This window comes from Thamnophis sirtalis, unplaced genomic scaffold (genome assembly GCF_051295495.1).
Source record: "Thamnophis sirtalis isolate CommonGarterSnake01/CBP01778 unplaced genomic scaffold, rThaSir2_p1.2 scaffold_7, whole genome shotgun sequence".
Lineage (NCBI taxonomy): Eukaryota > Metazoa > Chordata > Lepidosauria > Squamata > Natricidae > Thamnophis > Thamnophis sirtalis.
In genome coordinates this window covers 90,190,263-90,209,463 of record NW_028261387.1, presented here as the reverse complement: position 1 = coordinate 90,209,463, position 19,201 = coordinate 90,190,263, and the positions used below count along the sequence as shown (strand labels likewise).

General features: G+C 45.0%; 1 protein-coding gene across 2 annotated transcripts in view; it reads left to right on the top strand.

Moving 5' to 3' along the window:
- The window catches only part of NKAIN4 (sodium/potassium transporting ATPase interacting 4), a 129,386-nt gene extending 110,986 nt beyond the window's left edge, over positions 1–18,400 (top strand). Inside the window, exons 5-7 of one of the 2 annotated variants that reach the window (XM_087720586.1) lie at positions 6,852–6,912; positions 11,771–11,855; positions 17,894–18,400. In XM_087720586.1, the coding sequence (XP_087576712.1) occupies positions 6,852–6,912; positions 11,771–11,855; positions 17,894–17,903 (156 nt within the window). In that variant the 3' untranslated portion in view covers positions 17,904–18,400. The remainder of the gene's footprint in view (positions 1–6,851; positions 6,913–11,770; positions 11,856–17,893) is intronic. The other variant, XM_087720587.1, reaches the window with a different exon arrangement.
- Positions 18,401–19,201: the final 801 nt, after the last annotated feature.

Sequence of the window (19,201 nt, the reverse complement as noted above, 5' to 3'; positions counted from 1 at the left end):
AAAAAGCCAACTTTCCCCATGGTCAACCTAAGTAAATATTTATTAAATAAAGGATAAAAAGAAGATGCTAAGAAAGCATGGGGTGCTATAGAATTATACTAAACTACACTGAGCCAAGAAATTAAAAGACGCTTGCTCCTGGGAAGGAAAGCGATGGCAAATCTAGGCAGCATACTAAAAAGCAGAGACCTCACCCTGCCAACAAAAGTGCGTATAGTCGAGGCTCTGGTTTTCCCACTTGCAATGGATGGCTGTAAAGGTTGGACCATAAGGAAGGCTGAGAGCCAAAGAATGGAGGCCTTTGAACTCTGGTGCTGGAAAAGACTCCTGTGAGTCCCTTGGACTGCAAGGCCATCCAACCGGTCAGTCCTAGAGGAGATTAACCCTGACTGCTCTTTAGAAGGCCAGATCCTGAAGAGGAAACTCAAATGCTTAGGCCACCTAATGAGAAGGAAGGACTCACTGGAGAAGAGCCTCATGCTGGGAACGATGGAGGGCAAAAGAAGAAGGGGACGACAGAGAATGAGGTGGCTTGATGGAGTCACCGAAGCAGTAGACGTGAGCTTAAATGGACTCCAGAGGATGGTAGAGGACAGGAAAGCCTGGAGCAGTAGGTCTCAACCTGTGGGTCAGGACCCCTTTGGGGGTTGAACGACCCTTTCACAGGGGTCACCAAAGACCATCAGAAACACATATTTTCGAAAAAATACAGAAAACATAAAATAATTTTATGGTTGGGGTCCCCGCAACATGAGGAACTGTATTAAAGGGTCGTGGCATTAGGAAGGTTCAGAAGGTTGCAAAAGGGGATCACATGACCCTGGGACACTGCAACCGTCATAGATATGAATCAGTTGCCAACCGTCTGAATTTTGATCATGTGACTATGGAAATGCTGCAAACGTCACTTTTCTCAGTGGCCTTAACTTCGGTCACTATACAATGTTGTAAGTTGGGGACCACCTGTACACAGGCAATTTATTATTTAATTTATATAAGTATCCTTATCACCCACTCAAGTCAGTTAAGTGTCATGGTTGAATAAATTCAGGGAGGACGTATCTGCCAGTAGCTGCATCTCTCCATCTGTTGCTTAAAAATTTGTAGAAACATCTCACATAGCTGGTGGATCTTGCTTTAGTTCTGGTCAAAGAGGGATACCCTCACCTGCTTTTGAGTAACAAAATGCACAGGTACAGTATAGGTGGCACCTTGCTCAATAGTAGTAATTGTGAGAGGGATCTTGGAGTCCTAGTGGAGAACCATTTAAATAGGAGCCAGCCGTGTGCAGCAGCTGCCAAAAAAGCCAACACAGTTCTAAGCTGCATAAATAGAAAGATAGAATCAAGATCACATGAAGTGTTAATACCACTTTATAAGGCCTTGGGAAGGCCACACTTGGAATACTGCATTCAGTTTTTGGTCGCCACGATGTAAAAAAGATGTGGAGACTCTAGAAAGAGTGCAGAGAAGAGCAACAAAGATGATTAGGGGACTAGAGACAGAAACACATGAAGAACGGTTGCAAGAACTGGGTATGTCTAGCTTAATGAAAAGAAGGACTAGGGGAGACATGATAGCAGTGTTCAAATATTTCAGGGGTTACCACAAAGAAGAGGGAGTCAAACTATTCTCCAAGGCACCTGAGGGTAGAACAAGAAGCAATGGGTGGAAACCTAATCAAGGAGAGAAGCAACCTAGAACTGAGGAGAAATTTCCTGACAGTTAGAATAATTAATCACTGGAAAGAAATTGCCTCCAGAAGTTGTGAATGCCCCAACACTGGAAGTCTTTAAGAAGATGTTGAATAGCCATTTGTCTGAAACAGTATAGGTTTTCCTGCCTAGGCAGGGGGTTGGACTAGAAGACCTCCAAGGTCCCTTACAACTCTGCTATTGTACTGTATTGTAATAGCACAGACAGGACTGTGGGGTTTTGATGCTCTCTGAGCTTGGTTGTTTTCTTGCAGGCATTTTATTACCTCAGTAGGTAACATCATCAGTAGTAGAAGGAAGCATGGTTTGCTCTCTGATTGTATACTAGTGACTTGCCCTGTCAATTTTTGTGGTAATGTTTCCTTCATTGGGCTGTTGTTGTTTTTTTTGTTTTTTTTTTTCTGAGTTGGTAGTTCTTTGATTAGGGTATTGTTTACTTCTTGATTGTTGGTTGGGTATCAATCTTGTTATTAATCTCTACTTGAGTGTTGATTGCTGTGAGGAAGCGTTTTGGTCTCTGGTTTCCTTTTTGGCTTTATTTATTGTCTCTTTTGAATGATGTGTAGATGTTGTTTATATCTATGTGCCTTTTGATGGCTGACACACAGACAGGGCAGTTCAGCCCAGAGGGAGCCAAGTGGTTTCCTTTTGGCTTTTTAAAATGTCTCTTTTGAATGATGTGTAGATGTTGTTTATATCTATGTGCCTGTTGATGAATGACAGACAAACAGGGCGGTTTAGCCCAGAAGGAGCCAAGTGGTTCCCTTTTTGGCTTTTTTTTAATATCTCTTTTGAATGATGAGTAGATGTTGTTTATATCTATGTGCTTGTTGATGGCTGACAGACAGACAGGGCAGTTCAGCCCAGAGGGAGCCAAGTGGAGCAGGACTTGTGCAAAAGTCCAAGTAGCAGATGAGAGGGCTTGGGTTCAGTACCATGGACAGCAACCCTTCCATCATATCATAGACAAATGACTCCCTCATAAACCTGAAGCACCAATTGATATTTTTAGCTAATTTAGGCTGAATCAGGTTTTGTCATCCTCACGAGGTAAACCAGACTTGGAAATCAGCTCCATAGAAAAGTTCAAACTTTTCTTGAGATTGTCCACCTTTTCCCCCTGAAAATAAGACCTCCTTGGATAATAAGCCGAATCGGGCTTTTGAGTGCATGTGCTAAAATAAGCCCTCCCTGAAAATATTGCAACACCGCAGCAGCCATGAGGTAATCATGCTCGCCACCTCCTGCACCTGAAAAATAATAAAACCTCCCAAAAATAAGGCCAAGTGCTTATTTCGGGGGGTCAAAAGGAAATAAGACCCTGTCTTATATTCAGAGAAACACAATATAATAATAGAATCTTATTTTCTTTGTAACAACGTTTCTCCTGCAAATGGAGGATTTCTTCACTGATAACCAAAGTTTTGCTGTTGGTTTTCTGCACAACCATCCCCATATCTTTTTCAGTCCTGGAAACAACAATTTCACATTCTGGAAGTCCTCTTTCTTGGCTTTTATAACTAGTTGTCAAATTCATTGTTTTCCTCCTTTTTCTGTAGATGCCAAATGCAACTTGTACGATGAATGATGAGGGCAAAAGAGCTTCCCTCAAGACTATCTTGTGGAGCATAGAAGCCTGAGGAAGAATTAATTATGAGCCACAAAGTTAGCGTTGGCACTTGTATAGATACCTAGATTTTGCTTCTCCGATGGTTGCAAAACGAGAGCACGCGATACAGCAAATGTCATAAGTATGAGTCATTTCTCCTTCATTCTAGATTGCTTCTTTCCTTGATTAGTTTCCATCCATTGCTTTAATTGTTCTCACTGTCAGGAAATTTCTCCTTAGTTCCAGGTTGAATCTCTCTTTTATAATCTTCCACCTGTTATTCTTGTCTTGGCCTCAGGTGCTTTGGAGAATAGGTGCAAAAAACCTCTCTTCTTTGTGGCAGCCCCTAAAATATTGGAAGACTGCTATCATGTCATCCCTAATCCTTCTCTGCATCAGATGAAACATACCGTATTTTTTGAACTATAAGAAGCACCCTTTTGTCTCCCAAAAGGGGATGAAAATGTGTGTCTTATAGACCGAATGTTGCCGAAGCCCCACCTTTGTTTGAGCTCTGCACGCCCCATTTTTGGGCCTTTTTCAGGTTTTCTTTGGCCCGTTTTTCGGCCTGTTTTTCAGGCTTTTTTCAGCCTGTTTTTGAGGGTTTTCTGGCCTATTTTTGAGGCTTTGTAACCCATTTTTGAGGATTTTGAACTGTTTTGAGGTTTTTCGAACTGTTTTTGAGGCTTTTTTCAGCCTGTTTTGAGGGTTTTCTGGCCTGTTTTTGAGGCTTTTTTAACCCGTTTTTGAGGCTTTTTGAACTGTTTTTTTTAAAAAAAACAGCCCAACGATGCCTCAAAATGGGCTGAAAAATGCCTCAAAACCGGCCCCAAAAAGCCTCAAAATGGTTGAAAAAAGCCTCAAAAACTGGTCAAAAAAGCCTTAAAAATGGCCAAAAAAGTTTGAAAAACAGGCTGAAAAAGCCTAGAAAACAGGCCAAAAAGCTGCAAAAATGGGTAGAAAAAAGGCTGGAAAGGGGGCTGGAAAAAGTTCCCCAAAAAGGGCTGAAAATGCGGCATAAGGAGGCCAAAAATCTTTTTGTTGTTTTCCTCTTCTAAATTTAGGTGTGTCTTATACTTAGGTGTACCCAGTTCCCGACACCGTTCACCATACACTTTATCTCTTTGTGTTATAAAGACAAATCTTGATGTTACTTTATTACTCATACCCTCACAAGATCAGCCAAGCAATCCACTCTGACCATAATCCTGGTCTCTGGCATGCTGTGCATCGCTGACACGAGGAGAGAATCTCAGTCCCAATATTCCTGGCCCCAACATTTCAGGGGGAGGCTAACTTTCTTTTAAAGGCTACCGTTATCCCTTATTATTTATTTCCACGGTGCACTCAATCCACTTTAATTAAGAATTAGAAGCTTCACGATTACTCACACCGCAGGAGGACAGCATGATGGACGAGAGAAGTCTAGAAAATGGAGTCATTCATTTTTAATAAAGGAGAAGCATACATCACCTAGGCACGGAAAAGACAAGGTAATAAGGATTGCAAGGGGGAACTAATGGAATGCAGCAAGGCCCTTCCTGGAAAGAAGTTGGATCATTTTTTAAAAACTTTTTTGTGTGTGCAAGGAACGCTATGTCAACGCTGAAGGGATACTTATTCTGGCCTCTAAATAAAATAGAATAACAGAGTTGGAAGGGACCTTGGAGGTCTTCTAGTCCAACCCCCTGTTTAGGCAGGAAACCCTACACCACTTCAGACAAATTGTTGTCCAATTTCTTCTTAAAAACTTCCAGTGTTGGAGCATTCACAACTTCTGGAGGAAAGTTGTTCCACTGATTAATTGTTCTGTCAGGAAATTTCTTCTTAGTTCTAAGTTGCTTCTTTTCCTTGATTAGTTTCCACCCATTGCTTCTTGTCCTGCCTTCAGGTGCTTTGGAGAATAGTTTGACTCCCTCTTCTTTGTGGCAACCCCTGAGATATTGGAAGACTGCTATCATGTCTCCCCTAGTCCTTCTTTTCATTAAACTAAGCATACCCAGTTCCAGCAACCGTTCTTCATATGTTTTAGCCTCCAGTCCCCTAATCCTCTTTGTTGCTCTTCTCTGCACTCTTTCCAGAGTCTCCACATCTTTTCTACATCGTGGTGACCAAAACTGAATGCCATATTCCAAGTGTGGCCTTACCAAGGCATTATAAAGTGGTATTAACACTTCATGTGATCTTGATTCTATCTTTCTATTTATGCAGCCTAGAACTGTGTTGGCTTTTTTGGCAGCTGCTGCACACAGATGGCTCATATTTAAATGGTTGTCCACTAGGACTCCAAGATCAAGGAAACAGTTCAATCATCAACCATCTTAGAAGAAACAGCTCAACAAAAAGCCATCTTAGAAGAGAAACTAAGTCATCTAGTTCAGGGGCCATGAACCTTTCAGACCTCAGGGACCACTAAATTCATAATTTTAAATCCTGTGGACCATTAAAATGAATTAGTGATGGGATGGGGTCCTTCAGGCACTTAGCTTGGCCTCCTGTTAGCGGAGAGAAGCGCCTGGGGTCAACCCTAGGTTTGCTGTTCATTGCAGCTAGGAATCTTAAATACATCAAGAATGAATGTTTCTCTGGTAGCCAGCCCAGGCACTAGATTGGCCCCCTACAAACTCTGTCTTTTGAGGAGCCCGGCCAAAGTTTTGTGCGGCGCTCACTGAAGCGCCTGGACTCCCAGGGAGGGAGGAGGGAAGGACTGGTGCTACTAAACAGGCAGCCAAGCTAAGTGCCTGAAGGACCCCATCCCGTCAGCGAGCAGTAGTGCTGTATTTTTCAGAGTATAAGATGCACCGGAGTATAAGATGCACCAATATTTCAAAGAGGCAAATTTTAAAAAGAAACATTTTTACACTCTGCAGACCTCCCAAAAATGGCCTATTTTTTGTCAAAAAAGGTCATGCACAGCCTTTAGGAGGTTTGTAGAGTGCTCCTCGGAGCTGGGGAGGCAAAAACAAGCAAAAAACAGCCCGTTTTTCATGAAAACAAGCCTGTTTTTTGTCCAAAAAAAAGGCCATACATAGCCTTTAGGAGGCTTGTAGAGTGCTCCTGGGGACTGGGGGGCAAAAGCGAGCAAAGAACGGCCCATTTTTCACTCATTTTCGCCCTCCCCAGCCCCCAGGAGCACTCTGGAAGTCTCCTAAAGGCTCTACACGGCCATTTTTGCAGAGGGCAGGGTTTTGGGAGGCTAAAAATGCTGTATTCAGTGTATAAGAGGCACCCTGATTTTCACCCTATATTGGGGGTTAGGAAAGGTGCATCTTATACTCCGAAAAATATTGTAATTGCTTCAGTGGGCCTATCCAGCCCAGGGGCCCGTAGTTTGAGGATCCCTGATTTAGTGCAATATAAAAAAATGTAAAAATGCAAAGATTTTTCTGTGGACCACCAAAATTTTCTCACGGACCACCAGTTGGTGACCGCTGGTCTAGTTTGTGTGTTTTTTTTTAAAAAAGCACACGTGGTGTTGGTGGTTTGGAAAGAGGGATTCATCATTTCTCTTTCTGTTTCTTTTGCAGCTGGTGGGATTTGTGTACGCCTGTTACGTTGTCAGTGTCTTTACAGAAGAAGAAGACAGCTGTGAGTATCTGCCGGCAGAGTATCTATTGATTAAATGACTTCCTTTTCAGTGTTTAAAGGACTTGTAGCTGAAGATGTCGGTACAGGAGAACAGATATTGTTACCAAAGGGGAACAAATTGGTTCAATGGATATTTCAAGACAGGTTGTTTTGTTTTTTTAAACGAACCGAAAGAAAAGGACGATGCTTTTATCATCCAGTGGTCCTCCCTATCTATGGAGATTCTCCAGTCATCCAGGTGCTTTTTCAAAAGGCAGCTGGACTAACCATCAGAGGGCTGCAAGGGAGTAGAAATCCTTCCATCCTCCACCATTCAGTCAGAACCGAAGAAGCTCCTGGGTTGAGAAGTGAAACATCTTCAAGGAAAAAAAACAAAGCCCAGTTGTCTTTTGAAAAAAGTCACCTTTTGGGACAAGTTGTTCTCCGGTTAAAATGTTTACCGAAAGGCATCCGTTGGCGGGGTAATCCGCAAAATGCACCATAGGGGGCGGGAAATGATTTTGCAGAAAATGTGCTTGTTTAGCACAGAATTGGCCTTTAGGTGTCATCTGCTGGGTCATCTTTTAAGTCTTCAGTACACTTTATCATATACCGTGATTTGGTAAACAAGGTTAAAAAAAATGAAAGAGAGTAGGTAGGAAGAAATCAGGGTGAAATTCAAGCTTTTTCTTTCTTCTTTTTCTCAAAAACTCTTCAAAGAATTCCCTGACTTTATGCAGATGGGCAAGTGGTCCCCAAACACTATTTTTAACATGAATGTTAACAGTCAAGGTTAGATTTAAACTACCTATAATGCAGACATTTGCTCCTTCCTTCCTTCCTTCCTTCCTCCCTCCCTCCCTTCCTTCCTCCCTCCCCTCCCTCCCTCCCCTCCCTCCCTCCCCTCTCTCCCTCCCTCCCTCCCTTCCATCCATCCATCCATCTAGAGGAACTGTAGGAAACTGAATACGGAGGAAGAATACATTCATAGGCAAGTAGAGCAATCTGAAGATGCATTAAAGAACAATCTGATGTTGGAATATATCAGGAAAATAATAAAAATGAAAGAAGAAAGGAAGATGGGGGGAAGAGAAAGGAAGGGGGAGGGTGGAAGGAAAAAAGGAGGTTAGATGAGGGAAGGAAGGAAAGTGGAAAGGGAGGGAAGAGAGGGAAGGAGAGAGAGGGGGGATGAAGGAAGATGGGAGGGAGGGAGGAAGATGAGAGGCGGAGGGAAGGGAGCAAGGGACAGAGGGGGAAGGAATGAAAGAAGATGGGAGGGAGGGCAGGAGGGGAGGGAAGGAAAGGAAGGAAGGAAGGAAGATGAGAGGGGGAGCAAGGGAGAGAGAGGGGGAAGGAATGAAGGAATATGGGAGGGAGGGCAGGAGGAAGGAAGGAAAGGAAGGAAGGAAGGAAGATGAGAGGGGGAGCAAGGGAGAGAGAGTGGGAAGGAATGAAAGAAGATGGGAGGGAGGGCAGGAGGAAGGAAAGGAAGGAAGGAAGATGAGAGTGGGGGGGGGAAGGGGGCAAGGGAGAGAGAGGGGGAAGGAAGGAAAGAGAGGGAGGAAAGAAGTTAAGAAGTACATTCCACATCAGCCAACTTGAAATCTTGTTTTTGATTTCTTACATCTGAGTTTGGAATTACTCTCTGAGCGTGGAAAGGGGGGGCAAACTTTGTACCTGGGACACTTTCTCGGAGACTCTGGGATTTCTGCCTCAAAGTATATTGGCTGGCTCAGGAGATAATGGTCTTAGATCCATAATCCTCCGCTAAACAATGCATTAGCTTCAATTGCTCTGTGGGTATATTTTCTTCCAGCAGATCAGAGAACGAGTATTAGAAAACATGGGATTAGGGTTTAGAGTACGTCAATTACTTTTCAGAATTGCCTTAAAAAAAACAAACGTGTTCTTGACCGTAGGGGCTTTTATTGATCCAAATAGCAGCAGAGCTGACCTCTGTATTTCTAGGGCTTGCAATTAATGGCTTGCCTCGTTCTAACCCTTAGCCAAGATAAATAACGGTAACCAGAGATGCTGAAAGCAAATTGCATCGCATTTCATGCGCCTAAAATGATTTAGCGGCCAATTGGAGACGGCATCGTTTTTTGAAAGGCGATGTCTCAACTTCTCGGACATAATTGTCTGGACCTGGGGAGGCAAACCTTTTGGGAAAACTTTTGTGTTTTTTCTTTTTAATTTGTTTTTTCAGCCTTTTTGAGCCAACCGTCCCCCTCAAAGAGGGATCCTGGGTGGTGTAGAATGAAACGTTGGCAGAGAAAAACACTACACAGGGAGTCCTCGACATACAACAGTTCATTTAGTGACCGTTCAAAGTTACAGCAGCACTGAAGAAAGTGACGTGTGCCCGTTTTTCATGCGGACAACCGTTGCGGGAGAGAGAGAGAGAGAGAGAGAGAGAGAGAGAGAGAGAGAGAGAGAGAGAGAGAGAGAGAGAGAGAGAGAGAGAGAGAGAGAGAGAGATGAAGCCTGCGCTGTCTGTCAGCCCTCAGATGGAGAGTCAACAGCCCCCAGGTGTGGCTGAGGAGGAAGAGGAGGAACAGCTGGACTGAACATCAGTCCAGTGCCTGATGCATGGATGCACAGAAGGCAGAGGAGAGGAGAACAGTGGAAATCTATGGGCCGGTCCTTGAGAAGGAAGAACCACCACTGTTAGGGAAACCTCAACCTAACTCTGGGGATAAGAGGCAGGGGGCAATTTGAAATTTACCCAGCACATCACTATTATTCATTTGTTGGTTGACTTTCTCCAAATTAATAGAGACAGGAAGAAAATTTAAGTAACTTTTTCTCTTTCTTCCATCCGCTTCTCTTTGTCTGTCTCATCCTCCTCTCTTGGTCACTTGTCCGTTTAATACATGGGCTGGCATTTTGGAAGGACAACGACGTGGGGCAGGAAGCAGAATTGAAAAGAGAAGAAGGCAGTAGAGTTGGAGGGAGGGGGAAAACAATCTGTATTCCTCAATAACTTCAAATGGAAAAGCAACGATGTGGCGATGATTTATCAAGAAATCCATAGTTCATTTCAAGCCGTTTCCCCTGCTCTCGTCTTGCAAGGTGCCAAGTCACCCAATAATTAATACCTTTAAAAAAAAAAACCATGGATATTTCAAACTCTGGAAGGACGTGGCCTTCCACTGACCAGAACTAATTGGCGGCGCTTTTATTCTCTGCAATTCTTTGAAATTGTTCCTTTGATACGAAGCAGGAGAGACAGAGAGGCACCTGGTCAGGTGATGTCAGCCCCACGGGATGGGCCAGACCAGAAACATCAAGTCCACAAAGGGGCTCAAAATTTCTTTTATGGAGACAAGCTGTTATAATAGAATCTTAGGAATCTAATTCCCCTGTAGAAAAAGTGGCATATAAATCTAATGTTGTCACAGCCCCCCCTCCAAAAAAACTTGGAGAAATGTTAGGATTTAAATATTATTTTTCCGATCCAGCCCTGCAAACTCGACAAACACTGTAGTTAAATCAATATTCTCTTTATTTGGAGCACCGTCAGTCCCAATAAAAAGTTTCTCTTTCCCCGCCGGCTAACAGATCCATCCGATAGGGAGATGGATAGTTGTCTGCCACATCTATTCATCTCCGCCCCCTGCCTTTTATCCCCAGAGCTAGGGTGGGGCTTCGCTAGCAGTGGTGGCTCTTCTTTTCCCAAGGACCGGCCCATAGATTTCCACTGCTCTCCTCTCCTCTGCCACATCTATTCAGAGTAAGGCTTTGCTAGCAGCAGTGGCTCTTCGGGGCCAAGGACCAGCCCATAGATTTCCACTGCTCTCCTCTCCTCTGCATTCTGTGCATCCGTGCGTCAAACACTGGACCCAGCTGTTCCTCCTCTTCCTTGGCTTCGTACTGCTGGGGAAGCCTAGGTCAGAACAACAAGAAGCAATTAATGGAAACTAACTAAGGAGAGAAGCAACCTGCAACTAAGGAGGGATTTCCTGACAGTGAGAACTGTGAATCAGCGGAACAATTTGCCTTCAGAGGTTGTGAATTCTCCAACACCGGAGGGGTTTAAGAGAAGATTGGACAATCATTTGCCTGAAACGATACAGGGTGTCCTGCCTGAGCAAAGGGTTGGACTCGGGGTGGGATTCAGTCAGTGTGCACCACTTCAGGAGAACCGGTTGTTAACTTTCTGAGCAGTTTGGTGAACTGGTTGTGGGAAGAAATCATTAGGGCAGAGAACCGGTTGTTAAATGATTTGAATCCCACCCCTGGTTGGACTAGAAGACCTCCAAGGTCCCTTCCGTCCCTGTTATTTTGACAAAAGTGACTTACGACTGTTTTTTTTTACACTTACAACCGTTGCACCATCCCCAGGGTCGTATGATCCAAATTTGGACACTTGGCAACCGGATCATATTTATGATGGTTGCGGAATAACCACATTTTCTGAGATAGTGTAGCGTTTCCTGCTTGAGAAGGGGGTTGGACTAGAAGGCCTCCAAGGTCCCTTCCAATTTTGATAATTGTTGTCTGCTCTCCTGTTAATTAAACGGCTTGAGGAGCATCCTATGATTAAAGTCTGTATCTGCGGGGTTTCATTTTGTAGCCGCAGGCATTGCTTGTTTGCAAACAATTCGGGGGGGAATTCCTAGCGCTGTCATGACCGAATTATTAAAAATGTGGGGACAATTAAGTGTGTGTTTAATTCTCCTGTGAAAACCATGGGGGGCCTTTGCACGCTTCGATGAGTTCATGCCCTTTTGTTTTGCACATTTGGTTCCATGTTGTGTTTTACGCCTACGTCTTTGCATCCCCTTCCGTGCCGTCCTCCTCACCTTCCTTTCATTGTGTTTCAATTGTGCCATTGTTATTCCTTGTGTTGTGGATTTTTTTTCCTTTCTTTCAGTTGATTTCATTGGTGGATTTGACCCATTCCCTCTCTACCATGTTAATGAAAAGCCTTCCAATCTTTTGTTCAAGCAGACGTACCTGTAAGTATGCTGTAGGGAGGCTCCGAGGCTCTTTTCTCGGTGGTCCTTGAAATAAATCAGAGAATTTTATTAGGGGTGACTACAGGGTATGGTTTTTTTTAATTGAAAAAAAGTCAAAATGGCTTCCATAAGGGTACAATCTAAGTTTCACAAAGTTACACTGCCCACAGAAAAGGGGTGGAACTTGGATCTGTCTAGCTGTCTGTCTTTCTAAATCTGTCTGTCTGTCTGTCTGTATCTTCATCTGCCCCTCTCTCTCTGTTTTATCTATCTCTATCAATCTATAACATCTGTCTGTCTATCATCTGTCTGTCTGTCTTTCTATCATCTGTCTGTCTATCTATCTACCTACCTACCTATTTATGTATGTGTACCTACCAACCTACCTACCTATCTACCTATCAACCATAGATGATAGCTAGTTAGCTATTATCTATGATCTGTATCTCTATCATCTATCTGTCATCTATCGATCTGTCTATCATCTATTATCTATCTAGCATCTGTCAGTTTGACTCTATCTATCTATCTATCTATCTATCTATCTATCTATCTATCTCATCTATCTATGTCATCAATCAGTCTGTATCTGTGTATGTGTGTCATTTATTGGTCTATATCTATTTATCTGTCTGTATCTCTATCATCTATCTGTCATCTATCGATCTGTCTATCATCTATCGATCTGTCTATCATCTATTATCTATCTAGCATCTGTCAGTTTGACTCTGTCTCTATCTATCTATCTATCTATCTATCTATCTATCTATCTAATCTATCTATGTCATCGATCAGTCTGTATCTGTGTGTGTGTGTCATTTATTGGTCTATATCTATTTATCTGTCTGTCTGTCAGTCTGCAATCAATGTATCTCTCTCTCTCTCCCTCTCTCTGTCATTTATAGGTATCTATCTATCTACCTATCTCTCTATCTATTTATCTATGTATCTATCTATATAATCTATCTTTCAAACATCCATCTATCTATCATCTGTCTGCCTGTCTATTATATATCAATCACATTTGTAAATAGGTGGAGCTTGGACTGACCCTTGTAGACGCCGTCTTGACTTCCGCCTAAGGCCACCTCTGAATCTTGTGATCACAAAGATTCCCCAACTAATTTCATCAGTTCTGCCAAAAAATTTTGACTATGAAAATCCTGCACAGACCAAGGGATTGGATTCAATTCTTCTATGATTCTAACCATCCATTTGGTGTTGCATCTGAGAAAAAGCTTGCAGATTCATTTTAATTTTGCCTTGCCAGCATCAAACGATGGTTAATAAAGAAATAAAAAATCAATAAATTATGGTTGTAGATTGGGATGACATATAAGAATGTGGTTACTGAGATGCATAATGGATAGAAGAGAAAGAGCCAGGAGATGGTGAGTTCTAGTCCCGCCTTAGGTACGAAAGTCAGCTGGATGATTTTTTGGGCCAGTCACTCATTCTCAGCCCAACCTACCTCACAGTGTTGTTGTGGGGAAAACAGGAAGATTCTATTATTATAGTATCTATATATATATAAATGTCTGTGAGAGTGTGTGTGTGTTTGTGTGTGTGGACTCTGGAATGCCTCGAGCAATTTTAACCAAACGTGGTACACAGATGACTTACCCTCTGGAGAAAAATACTGTGGGTCAAACATTCCTAACACCCCTCGGATGTGTCTTCTGTTAAGATACAGCCTGTTGTGCCTTAAAATGGCTTCTACTGTACAGCGCAGTGGAGTTCCCATGGTAACGGCTTCACACTACTCCACAAGGGGGCTTCCTCTGGTAAGTGGGGGAAATCCAACATTAGAAATTATGTTTGGCTGGGACATTTTCCCCCTATAAATAAATATCTGGGCAACTCCAGGTTACCATCTAGTTACTTATAAAGTAATAAAGGCAGGATAAACATCTAATAAATAAAAATATGATGAGAATACTGAAAAAAAGGAAAAAAAATGGTAGGCAAACATACAGTTCATCATATTGTCCGCTCACTTTCCAATACAGTATAAGAAGAGAAGAATCCGCATCCAAATTTTCAGGGATCCTATTAATATTTCTGGGGTAACTTCTGCAAATGCACTTGGGCAAAATTTAGACTATAGCATGTCAGGAAGAGTCTCCTTGTTGGCAAGGTGGGTGGCAAGCAAATTTCGCTAATGAATAAACGAGGGAGAATGCGGGATATTGCGGTCACCCAGCTGCCCTCATCCGAATTAGCTGGATGGAATGCAAAGCCCATCAGCCTTTCTGGCACCCAAATTGCATTCCTGTTGCATTCTCTTCTGGGCGCTGCGCTTAATGCCAGAGAGAAGGGGAAGGCTGAGCTAATTTGACACAGCTCTAGCAATGTGGGATTTGGAGAAAGAAAGGAAAAGAATGGAAAGGGAAAGGGAACAAAGGAGAAGGGAGGGGAGGCAGGGAGGAAGGAGATGGGATGAAGGAAGGAAGGGAAAGAGGGAGGGAAGGAAGGGGAAAAGGAAAGAAAGGGAAGGAGGAAGGAAGAAAAGAGGGGGAGGGAGGGGAGGGAGGAAGAAAGGAAGTGTTGTGGCCTACCAGTGGCCAGCAGAGCTGGCAGTAGAATCGGACAGTGAGGAGGTTGGGGAGGAACACGGGCCAGTCCTGGAGGCTGGGGAAGGATCAGACAATGACTTTGCATCAGAGGCAGAGAGGGGGCCAAGGCCATCTGGCAGAGATCAGATGCCTACAGAGCTAGACAGCAGTGAGGCAGAGGAACAGCTGGAGCCTGTTCCCAGTGTGTACATGTGCAGAGCAGCCAGAAGAAAAGAACCGCTAAATCACGGTCAACTTAGGAGTAAAGTCACAGGTGGAAGGTAATTACCCCCCACCATAGGAAGTAAAAGAGATCTGTTGAAGATCTGTCCGTGAATCTCAGAGACTCTATGCCCAGCCTTTCTTCGCACAGCACCTCATTTGGAAACTATTTAGTATTTTAGTATTTAGTATTTTATTAATACTTATAGGCCGCCCTTTTCCCTGAGGGGACTCAGGGCGGCTTACATAAAATAAGGGAGGGGGAAATACGAAACAATAAACATAAAACAATACATAAGAATAAAATAGTACACAACATTCATTCAATATTCGGGAGGGGGCAGGTTGTGATCTTATCCCCAGGCCTGACGAGCTAGCCAGGTCTTAAGGGCTGTGCGGAAGGCCTGGACGGTGGTGAGGGTACGAATCTCCACGGGGAGATCGTTCCAAAGGGTCGGAGCTGCAACTGAAAAGGCTCTCCTCCGTGTAGTTGCCAGTCGACACTGACTGGCAGATGGAATTCGGAGGAGGCCATTTACATGGCAGCTTTCCAAGCTAGATAAGGTCTGTGGTCATAAATATTCCTTTGAAAGACTGTTTGCCAGGTCTTTGCTGAATGTGAATGAGAGGGATTCACATCCATTTAATAAGAAGGGTTTTTGTCAGGACCGGGATTCTGCCTTGTGCTTTTGGGGGAAGCTTAGGTCAGAACAGGAAGATTGGAAAGAAGGAAGGGAGGAAAGGAACATCAGATGCAGCTGGGCCAGGCCAATGTCTCGGGGCATAGAGAAAGTCCCACGTCTCCCAGAGTGACCAATGCGTAATGGGCTCCAGGAAGAGGAGGGGATGCCGTCTCCCCACTGTGAAGTGCGTTAAATTTAAGCCTGCTGGGCAAGGCACTGCAAGAGCAGCAAGCAGGCCATGGAGGCGGTGAGAGCAACGGCATCAGCTGCAGCTGGGCTGGGCCAATGTCTCGGGGCAGAGAGAAAGTTGCAGGGCACCCCAAGCGACTGAGGTGGGCGCGGAACTAACGAGGGCTGGAAGAAGAAGAGGCGAGAACAGGTGGCGGCATCACTCCCGCTCTGGAATATGGGGCAAGTATCCATCTGCTGCCATTGCCCTTCCCTTCCCAGGCGAGGAGCGACTAGGAGGGGGAGAGGGAGGGGCGGGGCCAGCCAGTGGTGGGTTTAGCAATAGCAATAGCAGTAGACTTATATACCGCTTCATAGGCCTTTCAGGCCTCTCTAAGCGGTTTACAGAGAGTCAGCATATTGCCCCCAACAATCTGGGTCCTCATTTTACCCACCTCGGAAGGATGGAAGGCTGAGTCAACCCTGAGCCGGTGAGATTTGAACCGCTGACCTGCTGATCTAGCAGTAGCCTGCAGTGCTGCATTTAACCACTGCGCCACCTTGGCTCTCTGGTTTACCTAGCAGGAATCCATAGCAGGGAGACAAAAAAAAGGTTCATTTATTTGGGAACCTGAAATGACTCTTGATTTAAATCACATGATAAAAAGCACCCAAATTAGAAGAAAAAACAGCATCAGCAAAAGGTTGCAGGAGGTTGTGGCAGCTGAAAACGGAGTTCAGGTGGGCCACGAGCAACCCTGACGAGGTTCATTTTCACCAGCAGAGGCACCTCTGGCCGGTCCTTTGCTGTTTCCAGGGCTGTCCTGCGGGCCAGATCTAAACACCCCGTGGGCCGGATCCAGCCCAAGGGCCTTGAGTTTGACACCTCTGCCCTGGGAGGGTGTAGGGGAAGGAGATAAATACTCTTTGAGTTTCAGGATTGAATACCTTCCAAATTGCTCCTCATTTGGATGGATACAGCCGGAGATTAAATATTGTTTTTTTTTTTTCATGCAAAGTGGGGATCCACGATGCCTCTGTGGAGCAATGGGAAAGCTACTTGCTTTACTAATCCAGGAGGAAAGAAGCTTGGGAAGGAAGCAGGAAGAAAAGAGGGGTTCAGGATCCAGAGGGAGGGGAAAAAGGAGGGGGGGGCGATCATTTTGCAAGCAAGATAGCATAAAAATATTGGTGATTAAGAATCGCTGCATGCTTACATCCTGGAACCAGGGCTGGGCTGCAGGGGGTTTGCAGGGGTTCGGGAGAACCTCTAGCTAAGATTCTGTGCAGTTCAGAGAACCCCCAAATCTCACTCCTAGCTGGCCTCGCCCACTCCGCCCTGCCCCTCCCAGGAATCCCCACATGGCCCATTTTGGATGCAGGTAAGTGCAGGGCACGCGTGGAGGCTTGGGGAGGGCGAAAAACGGGCCTACCGGAAGTTCGGGAAGGCCAGAAACAGGCCTTTATCTGGCCTCCAGAAGGTCTCCGTAGCCTGGGGAGGCCATTTTCACCCTCCTGGAGGCTCAAAGAAAGCCTCTGGAGCCCAGGGAGGGCAAAAATCCTGCACTGTGGTGCGGGAGGCTGACTAGATCATGCCCACCATAGCCACAGCAGCCAGGAAGAGACCCCCTTGCTAAAAATTTTTGAAGTCCACCCCTCCTGGAAACATATGAGCCCCGAGCACAGTGGTAAATTACTACACCCACGTTACACCTATCCTCCGTGAGCTGCACTGGCTACCTATTGGTCTCCGGATTCGCTTCAAGGTGCTAGTCGTTACTTATAAAGCCCTACATGGCATCGGACCTGGGTACCTGAGAGACCGCCTCCTGCCAATTACTTCCCATAGACCGATCAGATCGCACAGACTAGGCCTTCTCCGGATTCCATCTGCCAGCCAATGTCGGCTGGCGACGCCCCGGGGGAGAGCCTTCTCTGTTGCAGCTCCAGCCCTCTGGAACGAGCTCCCAGTGGAGATCCGGACCCTTACTACCCTCCCGGCCTTCCGCAAAGCCACTAAGTCCTGGCTGCTCCAGCAGGCCGGGGGGCTGTTGAAGTATTCTTTTTAGCAGGGCTGCCTCACAAGACTGGCAGCAGCCTTGCGAGTCTGAAAATGCATTTCTCCCCCTCCCCCTTTCTCACCTTTACACTCCCAAGACATTTAGGGAGGGTCCCTTCCGGAGACATTTGCCCTGTGTCTTGTCTGCAGTTCTTCCTCCTGTCTCCCAAAACCGTCTTCCCGTTTCTTTACACAACCTTGACACACGTTAACAACTTCCAGGAGATTACAATGTTGCATGAACAATGGTGGCAAAGTGTGCAGATGGCTGGCTGTCTCTCACTCTGGCCTCCCCTCTGTCTTCTGCTCTAAACTCTTTTTTTTGTGTGTGTGTTCACACTTTCTCCCTAGGCCTGCATAAATGACAAGGATCCAGTGACTGGATAGGCGGGAAGCATCCATCCCCATCCGAAACGCCAAATGTTCGGCCGGGTACTGGTGGCAGCCAAGGAATGGGAGATGCCTTCCAGGCAAAAGAGCACGACGCCTCCATGGGATCCCTATCCTCTACTTGGTGCTTCAGGCTTGCTGGCATCTGCTCAGCCAATGCCTCATTAGTGGATTTCTAGGTTTTGTTATGAATGAATATTTCCTTCTTTCTCTCTCCTCCCCGCCCAAACCCTACCTTCACTCCGTTGGGATTATGAAGAGAACATTTGGAAAATGCATATTTGACTCTTTTCTTCCGTATGACAATGAAATTGCATCGCCTCTGGATATTTGGAGGGATAAACTTTTGTTATTATCAGTGGATTACTTCTCACTCCCCTTTCAACCTCCTCACCTACCCTGAACCATCTCAACTTTGTGGTTTCTATTAATGGACAAGCTGTTAATTAAAATTATCTGTATCTGGGAGTTCTTCTAAGTCTCGTAGGAAATAAGATTGGGAAAAGCCTTAAAATCCCCACTCGCTCTCCAACTATTCTTCACTTAGGACAATTAAAATTGGTTGGAAGCTTCGCCACATTCTAGGCCAGGGGTCAGTAGTCTTGCATTCCTCTGCTGCGACTCCCTGTCGCCAGTGGGCTCCACAATTGATGGGGCTTTCTCTTAAAACAGGTAGAGGAAAAAGGATGCCGCGCTAGGAGGAGACTCTCTGGTGGGGGAACCGAGGTGTCGCAGTGGTTAAATGCAGCACTGCAGGCTACTTCAGCTGACTGCAGTTCAGCAGTTCAGCTGTTCAAATCCCACCAGGCTCAAGGTTGACTCAGCCTTCCATCCTTCCGAGGTGGGTAAAATGAGGACCCAGATTGTTGTTGGGGGCAATATGCTGACTCTGTAAACCGCTTAGAGAGGGCTGAAAGCCCTATGAAGGGGTATATAAGTCTAACTATTGGACTTCCCGTTGGTCCCAGAACTGAATGGGGGGCTTCCAGTTAGGATCTTTGTGGCTCTTTGAGAGCTTAATGTTGCCGACCCCTGTTCTAGGCAAAACAAATCAGGGCCAAAGACAAAGGGCCAATTTTAGCTCCCCTCCATTGTGAAGGTGTCTCTTGACTTACTCATGATTTATTGCATTTTCATTTAAAAGAAATATGTGTTAGTTGAAATGTCTCCAAGGTGCTTTGTCAAAAGACAACTGGACTTTTTTAACACCCTACCCCGATGACATTTCATCAGTCATCAGTTCTGGGGGGATGGGGGGATCGTGTTTCT